General features: G+C 33.1%; 1 protein-coding gene across 1 annotated transcript; it reads right to left on the reverse strand.

Moving 5' to 3' along the window:
- Positions 1-222: 222 nt before the first annotated feature.
- On the reverse strand, positions 223-1398 carry LOC120083324. Its single transcript, XM_039039032.1, has one exon. It carries the CDS (start codon positions 1184-1186, stop codon positions 638-640), a length of 549 nt encoding a protein of 182 aa, XP_038894960.1. The 5' UTR covers positions 1187-1398; the 3' UTR covers positions 223-637.
- Positions 1399-12015: the final 10617 nt, after the last annotated feature.

The following is a 12015-nucleotide window of genomic DNA, read 5'->3' on the forward strand; positions in this document are numbered from 1 at the left end:
TTACAAAAATATGGTTCTAAAAAACGAATATTAAAGTTTAAAGCTTGTTTGATGTTATTTTTACCGCATTTAAAAATTCTTCAATTGTCATTTTAAATAGACCTGAAAAAAGTTTAAATCATGAAAAAATTCTAAAAAAACGAAAAGTTAAGAATAAATATGAAATAAGTTAAAAGTGTAAAATAGGAAAGAAAAAATGAAGGCATAATGGGGCATAAAAAATGGGGAAAGGAAGTAGATTATTGCAGCTGTACAATCATATCATCATATCACAATCACTCAAAATTATGTTCATGCACACATTATATTATTTCTCAAACAGTGGAAAGTGGGCTCTCTCTCTCTCTCTCTCTCTCTCTCTACAAGCACTCAAAATTTCACCACAACCACAAATCTCCACAAAAAACTGAAAATTAATTAAGCATAAATCAGTAACTAATTAAAATTACCACATTAATTCTTAATTAATTTCAGATCCCTCTAGAAAAAAAGACTTTTTTATTATTATTATTATTTACTTGTGAATGATCATGATATATATATTGAAGAAATGGAATTTAATTATGATGAAATATATTTATGTTTAAAAAAAAGAAAAAGAAAAAGGAAAAAACCCACAACCTGAATAGCCGGTTTTTTAGATATCACTGGGTGATTCACAAATGCTTTGTAAGTGAGGTCTCCAAACGCCGACACGGCCGCGCCGCCGTTCGCGGTGGGTGGAGGCTTTGTCGGAGAGTATTTCGGAGAGGTAATGGTCGGAAACGAGGAGGTTGGTCATGGAAATGTTGTTGTTGTTGTTGGGTACGGCGGCAGAGACGGCGGCGGTTGTTCGGTGAGAATGATGATTAATGTTGTTATTTGAATCTCTCTTCTTTCTTCGGCGGGGCTTGTCGGGGTTGGGAGGAGTAGGAGGGAGTGGCATGAGGAAGTAAATCTTACCGCGTTGGAGGTCGGCTTCTGGTGGGACGATGACGATCTTCGGGGCGGTGGCGGCATCGTGGGCGGCGGAGGAAGGGGAGGAGGGCTTCTTGAGGACGTGTTTTGGATGGGCTTTCATGACGTCCGAAGCTTTGATGGAGCCACTGATTTCTTCGACGTAGCCATTGGAGTGTACTATGCGAATTACATCAAGAACTCCACATGGAAGAATGCAAGATATGCAGCATCTTATGCTATTTTTCATTGCCTGTGTGGTTTTTTTTAAAAAAAAAAAAAAATATTAATTTTTGGGTTTCTTTTGTTTCGTCAACCTCTTGGAGGAGAGAGAGTCGAAGGAAAGAGAAAATATGGGAGAGAGATTAATAAAATGGGATATGGGAGAGGAAGATGAGAGATGGGAGAGAGGTCGATAGAGAGAAATTTCTTTCATTTTTTTTCTCTTCTTTTTCCTTTTTTCATTCTTCTTTATTTAATTTAATGTTTTATATTTTGGACACAACACAACATCCATCTTCCCTTACTTATTATGTCTTTTATTTTAGTTTAACCGTTTGTTAGTTTTTAATTTTCATCTTTAAATTTCTTTGTTTGTTATTTATGTTATTAGTAAAAACATGGTTGGTGCCCATAATTTTCTTTTCTTGCAATCAAGTCATTCACAAATTATAAATTTATTGTTGCTTTCATATAAAAGTCAAGTGTGTTTTATCCTGATTGAATTTTTGCATCAACAATCTACTTTACCAACGTTTTAAAAACGCAAGTCAAGTTTTTGAAAGCTAAAACACCATTTGGTAACCATTTTGTTTTTCGTTTTTGTTTTTGAAAATTAAGCCTATGCTGATTTATTCCACCTTCAATTTTTTTCTTTGTTATCTACTTTTCATCAATTGTTAAAAAAACTAAGCCAAATTTTGAGAACTAAAAAAAGTAACTTTCAAAAAGTTGTATTTATTTTTGGAATTTGGTTAAGAATTTAATCACTATACTTGAGAAAGATACAAATCATTCTAAGAATCATTGATGAAAATAGGGTTAATTTTCAAAAAAAAATCAAATGATTACTAAACGAGACCTAAAAAATAGTTTTAAAAATTTTATTTTTGTTTTTAAAATTTGGCTTAGAATTCAACTCTTTTACTTCAGGAAAGATCAAACTCATGATAAAAAAATTGAGAGGAAATAAATTTAATTTTTAAAATGGTATCTTTTATCTTTATATAACTTATTATTACAAATGGAGAGATCAAAGGGTCAAATCTATCATATTATTGAACTCAATGATGACAACGAAGTTGATGTTGTTGATCATGATATAAAGTTTATTATATATTAAGCAAGTTTTCATTTTGGACTGATCATATTTCTTTTAGAAAGTTTTAATTTAGGTCACATAAGTTGGGTCTAGTTTCAATAGGATCTTTGTTAAGCATGTATATATCAAAAGTATATCTTTACAAGAAGTGTACAAGAATATAAATACTATACTAACAGTCTAAGAATAGAACCTACAAAAACTCTAACCATGCTCTAACTATCCTAAAGACTCTCCAACTAAGAAGACTAAGTATAAACTCAACTAAGAGGACTAAGTATACATTCACACTCTCCCTCAAACTCAAGATGGTAAGATTGGAACCATCTTGAGTTTGTTAAGTAGTTGGAGAAAACGACCGGGAGACAAAGCTTTAGTGAAAATGTCAGCGGGTTGCTCAGGGGTGGAAACAGATCATAAAAGTAATTAAAGTTTTACTCAGGAGATGATGACGGACAAAGTGATAATCATTCTCAATATGCTTGGTACACTCATGAAAAACATCATTGTGAACAATTTGAATGGCACTATGATTGTCATAGTGAAGGATAGTTACAGACGACTGAGGGACTCCCATATCAGCAAGAAGCCAATGAAGCCACAAAAGCTCTGATGTAGCCTTAGCCACAGCACGATATTCAGACTCCGTACTAGAACGAGAAACAACCTCTATTTCTTACTTCGCTAGGAAATGAGAGAGTCACCGAGCTAGAATCAATAAACGGAGATAGAACACGGTTACTAGGATCATCAGCCCAATTAGCATTAGAGTAATCGGATAAACCAAGGAAGACTGGGAAGAGAATTGAAGTCCATGTCCCAAAGTACCTTTAACATAAAGAAGGATACGATGAACAACAGTAAAATGAATGGTCCGAGGAGCAGCCATGAACTAACTAACAATGTGAACAACATATGCAATGTCAGGACGAGTGACTGTCATATAAATAAGGTTGCCAACAAGTTGACAATAGAGATTGACATCCTCAAGTGGAACTTCATCGAACGGATTCAAGCAAACATTGGGATCGAGTGGTGTTGGAGTCGTAGCAGAGTTAGTGACACCAGAGCACACTAAAAGATCTGAGACATACTTCACTTGAGACAACGAATAACCAGCAGAGCTCAATGATACTTCAAGGCCAAGAAAGTAACTAAGTGAGCCCAAATCCTTCATCTCAAAGTGTTTTCCAAGGTAGCATTATAGATCAGAAACAACCTGAGGATCATCCCCAATAATAATCATATCATCAACGTACAAGAGAAGAAGAACAATACCATAAGTTATCTACCACGTAAATAGTGTCATGTCATGAGGACTAGACGTATATCCAAGTTGAATGACGGTGGAACTAGAAGTTGCAAACCAAGCCCGAGAGGCTTGCTTCAAACAATACAATGCTCAACGGAGGAGACATGCCTTCTGGGATGGAAAAGAGATACCTGAGGGTAGTTGCATGTACACTTCCTGAGGTAAGGCCCCATTAAGAAAGGCATTCTTGATGCCACTGTTTGGCTGCAACAACTACTAAGAGACACCCAAAAGATGTCATTCGTGTCACAAGTGCAAAGGTCTCTTCATAATCGACCATACTCCTGAGAACATCCATTTGCCATTAAATGAGCTTTATAAATGCTTAATAAAACCGTTAGAGTAAGTCTTTATATTGTAGACCCACTTGCAACCAGTGGGTTTTTTTCTAAGGAGTAAATCAACATAGTCTCATGTTTGCATCTTGTTTAGAGCCTGAAGTTCTTCTCTCATAGCTTGCTACCACAAAGGATTAGTATTTGCCTCATGAAAAGAGGTAGGTTCAACCAAGGAACTGATAGTAAAAAAATTGTGAAATTCTCGAAGATAAGTAGAAGGTGCCCTTACCCTAGTGGAGTGTCGAATAGGAGAAGCAAGGTCACGAACAGGTCCAGATTCCACAGGTGAGACAGAAGATTAATCACGATCAATAGAGACTGACACAGATTGCTCAAACTTAGAATCATAGGAAGATGTAGAAGTACCAAGTGGGAAGATTGTTTGAGCTCAAGTCACTTCAGCTTCCTGTTTGTTCTTTTTCGTCTCGGTCATGCTTCTTCCAAAAAACTCTGTCATTTAATCTCTAGTAACAATTTGAATAATATCTCCAAATTTGTATCTTTTGACTATTTGAATTGCAAACTTGCAAAACAACTTGCATTATAACAGCAGAAGGAGAACAAATAAGAAGCTAGAGTGATGTAAGCTCAAACAATCTTCCCACTTTGTGACCTGTACCAACTGTTTGTCCCATCTACAAATCCTGAGCCTGACACCTAGTAGAAGAAAAAGACACATTTAAACTAAGATCACAAACTGCTTGATGGAGACAAGGTTAAAGGTCAGATTTGGAACACAATAAGTATTGGAAAACTGTATTGTGGAAGTGTCAATAGAGCCAACATGGGATATGGTCATACAATTACCATGAGCAACATAAATGGGAGGAAGAGATTTGGCAGGAATGGGTGTAGTCAAAAGAGAAAAATTAGATGTCATATGGTCGCTACAAATGGAATCAATAAGCCACCTATTACCTAGGAAGACCGCAAGCGCGAAGGAATTGGATGAAATCACCTGTTTAGGAAAGTCTTGTAAGTCACTCATTTGAAAAGTAGACGGGGAAGGTTCAGAATCAGCAGAGGAGGCAGCAGCATCAACCAAAGTAAAGTGAGGACTAGGTTTAAAATGTCGAGACTTGGAAGTATGTCCCGACGGTAGCAATGGTTGTGTAGGGCAGTTGTCCAGAATATGACCTCGCTTGTGACAGTATCTGCACTCGACTTTTGGGCAGTCAACAAACTTGTGCCTAGTAAGCTTATAGTTTTTACAGAAGGTAGCTCTATAAGTACCAAGAAAATGAGTGCTTGCGAGTACAACTTCAGATTGCTTGGAAGAAGTGGTAACAAGACGTCTTTCTTCAAACAGAATTTCCTGAATTGTTGCATCCAGTGACAGGGGACTATGGTGTAGCAAAACAGCAAGGATTGACTCATATTCTAGACAAAGCCCTATAAGAACCTTAATAAGACGAAGGTGATCAATACTAATTTTAGCTTGATACAATTGTGTCCAAATTGGCTGAAGCATGGCCAAATAGTCATTAACAGTAGTGCGGTTAATAGTAGTGAGCTAAGCCGACAGACTAGAACTGGGTAGACAAGAAACCCGACAAACTTTTGGCATCATCAAACACATCAAACTGAATGTGAATGACCAGTATAGATGTATTTCCCGAGCCAAGTGATGATTGATGGTTTTGTTGTCCTAATCCTCTAATCGTTCAATGAATTTCGTATCATCCTTAGTGGATATCTTGATTGGCTGAGGAATATCACCAATGACAATGCGCCATAATTTATGCCCAATTAGAAAATTCTTCCTTTGATTGAGCCCAAGTAATGTAATTTGTCCTATCAAGAATAGTACTAATGGAGCGAAACACATGATCTTTTTTCATGTGGCTTGGCGGCTTGGGAAGAGAAGAAACTGGCTTAACTGCTTGGTTTGACTGAAAACGACTCAGTGGCTTGACTTTCACTGAATCTGCTTGACTCAATCCACACAGATCGGCTCAACTTGGCTTGACTCGACTTGACAGGATCGACTCCAAACTTTTCAAAAACTCTGAAATATAATTTTGAAAACTCCAAAATTTGAAAACTTGAGTTAAATGAATTGATTCCCATCTACTTCAAACTTTTTGAAAACTCTGAAATGTAATTTTGGATCCAACATACTCTGATAACTAAATCGGCAATTTTAGCTCCATGGACGATTTTGTTACAATCAGACCAGATGGCCTAACGTTCGACAACAAAAAAAATGATTTCTTCATAGGTACATTAGTTTAAGATTTGGATCCATCTATCCAGAAAACTATCATTGGAGGATTCAAAAGCCAAAAAGCAATTTGATAAAGAGTGTCAAATGTTCAGATCGTCTGAATAGTTAAATAAATGTGATCCAGAATTTCATATTCATCTCCATAGCAAGGGCAATAAAGTATAATATCTAAACATTTCTTCATCAATTCCAATTTTGTGGGAAGAATATTATGAATACCTTTCCATAGGAAGTTTTTTATTTTTGCAGGGGCCTAGATTTCCATATTTTCTTCCAAATATGAGACATATTATGGTTGTTGGAACCTTCTTTATCTATGATCTGATTCACTATTAATTTATAACTACTTTTGACAGTGTAGGAACCAGCTTTTATTGAGTTGTATATCTTAAAACTCACGATTTGTAAGATTAAACATATTCTATTTATAATAAAGATGTTATTGAGGTTTTGTTCAATAAAGTTATTGAGTATGTAAATTGTACTAAATCCAATAGACTAAGATCAATGGCTTTACATGAGTACTTAGACTTTATGTAGAGACATAAGAGTGGATCAAGTTCTAGTAGATAGCCAAAACGGTCTATAAGTATACGGATAAGGCTCGGTATCTTATTCTGGAAACAGTATTGGATGCGGCGCACTTTGTATATAGTACAAACGATGTGATCTTGAATCGTTCATGTGGAGACATGCGAGTGAGAGCATCCTATGCAAAGAGTTTGTATAAGATCAAATCAAGAAATAAGTCAATCTTACTTTATAACGTTGTTTACTGTTTAAGACGGACTATTTCAAAGCGATGACCTATGTAACTTGACCTTAGTCTTAAGCTAACTATGAACTTCTGTTTATTCGGGATTATCCTTAGATTTTCATTGGTCAGGGTTGACTCAACTGTGCTAGCTCAATATCCCTCTCATTTTAGGGGTAAGACAAAGTAGATAGTTGAGAACATAGGGTGCAAGACAGAATTTACTCCTACCTGCTTTTAGGGATAGTAAAGAGGTTGTTTCCTTAAGTATTGACTTCGAGTCTTGAACAAGGGGTCCCACCCTCTCATTGCCCTGAGAGGGACTCAGTTTGGTATTTGAATCACAAACTAACTGTTCATTAAAGAATTAGTGGGACTTAAGGAATAAGATGTAATCTCAGGGGTAAAATAACTTTTGACCCAACCGTTACTATGAGCAACCTGTGAAGGGTTGACTTACTAATTATGATTATATCGAGATGGTAGAAATATATTTATAGTGAAAGGAGTGTAACTACTGGGCTTTAGTGGATTGACCCGGTAGTTAACGAATGTTGGTTAATTAGGTTAAAGAGTTTAACCAGTTAATCTCGGATCGTTGGAGCCCATGATCTGTAGGTCCATTAGGTCCCCCTACTAGCTCACAAACGGATTAAACCTTAGAATAACATGATGAGTCAATTTAAAATGTTTAAATTCGAATTAAGGGAATTAGTTATTATATACGATATGATTACATGTTTAATTATCGAATTAAATGGAATTGAATAATTGAATAATATTTAAATTTGATTTAAATCTTAAATGCATGAATAGGGATTCATGATTGTGAAATTGGCTTAATTAGTTAAATTATTTAATTAATTAAATAAATTTTATTTAAAAATTAAAAATTTGAATTTTGTGAAAATTCAAATATTTAAATCAATTTAATTTAATTTAATTTTTTGCAAAATTAAATTAAATATTAAATTTTGTTGAAAATTCAATTTAAAAGTCCACGGTAGGTTTTTCCCACTTTGGACACAATTTCCCAATTAAGATTAGGGTAATTGAAATTGGTAGCATTTTAAGAACTAATAACCAAGTGTATAACATCCTTTTAAAAAGTTGCAAATATAACCAAGTCTATCAACGATAGACTTCTGTCATTGATAGACTCTCAAGTTTATCAGCGATAGACTTCTATTGTTGATAGACTCTTATTAGTGATATGGTCTATCACTGATAGACTTCTACCAATAATACGGTCTATCACTGATATACTGTTTAAATTTGGCCATATCTGTAATTTTTTTTACGTTATATTATATCTGCTATTACTTTAGGTCTAATATTTAATATTTGTAACTATCCTTTAAGATTAAGTGATTTTGGTGTCACTCCATAGGGAATTTTTGAGTGATTTTGGGTTGGCATGAAAATTTGATAAAAGATCAAATTATTTTAGTTGAAAAGTAGAACATGCATTTTGGAAAATGTTGGAATTTTTACTTCTTCAATCCTTGAAGCATGTCTTTCTCCATAAAATTCCCTCAATTCTCATTTATTTTGGATCCCACAATCCAATCTAAGATCCTGGAGGATAGGAGGGAAGATCAAGTGGTGGTCTACAACAATTTGGAGTGAAGATTCAAGCAGAATTTGAAGATTTAAGGGGTTCTTCAACGGTATCTTCAAAACCCTATTTTTAATTTATGATCATGCTTGCTTAGTTACTAAAATTGATTGAATTAGAGTGCTTCATGATTCTGTTTGCTTCTGTTATTTACTTGCTAACTTCATCAGTTTTATCATAGTGTCAAATCAATCTGTCCTTCAATCTCTTGTTTATAGGTATTTTCTTAATGCTAGCAACATCATCTTCATGTAGATATTCATCTAAAAGCTCAATATTCCAATTTCCCTAAGGACGAATGAATTCGGCCACAATAGTATTGGTCATTAGTGGGTTAAAACAAATAAGTTTAAACAAGGAAGGCTTTGGTAGCCAAGGATAAATTGAAAGGTTTAAACCATAGCAACTCAATTGAAACTATGTATATCAAATTCATGATAAGGATCAAATTCCTTAGGTTGCATACCTTTTCATCCAATTAACTTATGAATTTCTTGTGTATCCTTTAATTAATAACCGTGTTGTAGTTTGTTTGATCACTGAAAAATGAATAGATATGTACATTAAAATAGCCAATAAATCACCAAAGACTAACCATAAATAGATTGTAAAACTAGCCTATAAAATAGTCTATAATTTTTATAAGGAGATTTTCAAAAATAGAAAAGATAAGGGAAATTATTTACATAAAATAACCAAATTTTAATCTTATTTGATAGAGGTTGGTAGAGACCAATAGAAATCTATCGATGATAGAAATTGATAGAAATCTATCACTAATAACTCTATTTTGTTTCTCCTTTTTCTTCTTATTTCTTCTTTAATAATATATAATACCAATTGTGCTTTGATTCTTTTTTCTATCGTAATTTATTTTCCATTAAAGCCCTCCCATCCATTGGCTAACTAACTACTTCACTAAATTAAAGAAATTAAATCATGGTTTTGTTGCCTTCTAATTTTCATCCACTCATATAATTCCAAGTTTTAAGTCAAAAAACATCATATCAATACTCAATGAACTTCCCACAAAAGTCAATAAACCGATAATTAATTTTGACCAAGATATCATAAGAATAAAAGGATAAGCTTTTAAAATAAATTAGGGACTAAAGAGCAATTGAATCACAAAGGTAAGTGAAAAGGGTAAAATCTTCACATAAAGCAAAAAAAAAAAAAAAAGGTTTTTTAGGGATGTAAAATTGTGAATTAATAATTGAGCTTAAAGATGGGAGTTTGGGGTTTGGGAGATGTGAGGAATTAGGGCCCTCTCCTTTATCTCACCAAGTTCAATAATTTTGGGTTTTAGGAGTATATCTATAGCTTTGGGGGGTGTTTTAGTTGGATGATTAAGACAACCAAGTGAGTGATAACACAAGATCCCATTTTGTGATTCAATGAGCAATGTGACAAGTGTCAACTTGTGATTGGTTCCCCAATTTAAGTGAGAAAAATTTAAGGACTTTGAAACTTTTGTTTTGGAAGTTTATTGAAATATATATATTGTAGATAGGAGAGCAAATCTTATGTGTATCATCTTTCAATATCCCCAAGCAACACCATGTGAAACTTTGTGCCATATTCCTTGGAAAGTGAGGGCTGATTGCACTTTTTCTCACTTTCATTCTATATTCATACACAAATTTCTCCATTTTTTCATCATTCCATCTTTTAATTTGTACAAAGTAATCATTAAAGTTATAATAATAATCTCATTTACTATATTACCAATGACGAAATTAAGAACATGATTTTTTTTATTAGACATGATATAATTAACTTATATAGGTTTGGTTTTCAAATAAAATCACGAGTAAGATGTTAGTAGAAGAGGATAACGAAAAAAGATAATCATGTAAAGAGATTAGATTTGGAGATTAAAACCCTCACATCAAAAGGGTGTTTGATATGAATTGTGTTTGTCACATGTAAAAAGTTGGATAGATAGATATATGAAAGCAAATGAAGAAAATGCAAGCATGCTCATCACCTTCAAACAAATAAATTTTCAAACTGATTGATTTGATGCCTTATACACTTGTATCATCATATTGACCTCAGAGATGGCTCTAGGCCCTTCCCATCTTTCATCTTTCAGTGTATAATGAGTGTCCCCCTCCCCCCACAATTTATTTTTTATAAACTAATTAATTATTTATCAAATAAATAAAGGTATATAGTCTATATGCAATACAAGGTGACCAAATCTATATATATACACACACATATAAAATAAAATTAGGGTTTGATTTGGGTTATTGATTTATAGTTATGTCCCATCCATGTTGTGCCCCCACTGATCATTTAATAGGTTAAGATGAAGATGTAGATGTTAGTGGGCAACAAGTGAAGTAATGGAAATGGGAGGGTCCATTTTAGAGCCTTCTCACATGGATTACCATACTTATCCTTTTCGCACACCTTCCCCTTCTTTTCTGTTATTTATTTAAAATCTTTAAATAATTCTTCTTTCGTATTTATTATCTACTAAGATATTTCGTCGTATTTTGATTCTTAATAATTTTTTTATGTTGAGAAAATTTAGAAGTGTTTTGAGAAATGTTTCAAATTTAATTTATCGATCAAAATGAAGGGAGTTTATAAAAATATAAAGATGATATAAAAATAAAACTAAATGATCGTGAAAAAAATATAGTAGATGTTGATGATCATATACTATGATTATCGATCACATCATATACAACATGACAAAAGGATCATTATACTAGAGATACAGGATGAATATATTATTTTAGGAAAAGGGTTGGAGAATTGAAAACTTAGAAATAAAATGGGAGAGAGAGAAAATAATTTGATTGAATAAATAGAGAAATAAAAAGATTGGTATTTAAAAAAAAAAAAAAAGAAAGAAAAGAAAAAACATTATAGAGGGATATATATTGAAAGATATAGTAATGTGGAAAGAAATTACGATTAATGATTGAGTCCAAAGAAATATAGACAGCGGGAATGAGGTTGTTTGGGAAAACTCCAAATGTTGGCCAGCTAAATTCGACCGCATTCCCATTTTACGGAACCCTGCTGGGTAACTATGGTCCCCACCAAAAAAGAAAAAGAAAAAAGAAAATACAATTGTAAATATATATAAATATATATCAAGATCAACTACGACTACTCCAGCCTCAAATATCTCTATTTATAAAAGCACAAAATAAACTCTTTTACCGAATAAAAATCCTTTTTTTACCACTTAACTTAGTGGGTAAAAGTAAAACTTGAAACATTATCAATGGAAAAAAAATTTTGAAATTAAAATTGTATCAATTATAATCTAAGCTTTTCATAGGCCATTATAATTTAAGCATGTTTAGATTTATACAATTCGTTAAATTCTTTTATAAATTTATTAGTTAAATTGATAGTGTGTACTTGTGAAGGTTATCATTTTATATTAAAAATAAAATAGAACTTTCCCATTACGCTTACATATATTTAATTGATTATGAAGTTAGGGATTTGTTTTTCAATTTAATTTTTTTTTCTTATTT

The sequence above is a fragment of the Benincasa hispida genome, chromosome 8 (genome assembly GCF_009727055.1).
Source record: "Benincasa hispida cultivar B227 chromosome 8, ASM972705v1, whole genome shotgun sequence".
Lineage (NCBI taxonomy): Eukaryota > Viridiplantae > Streptophyta > Magnoliopsida > Cucurbitales > Cucurbitaceae > Benincasa > Benincasa hispida.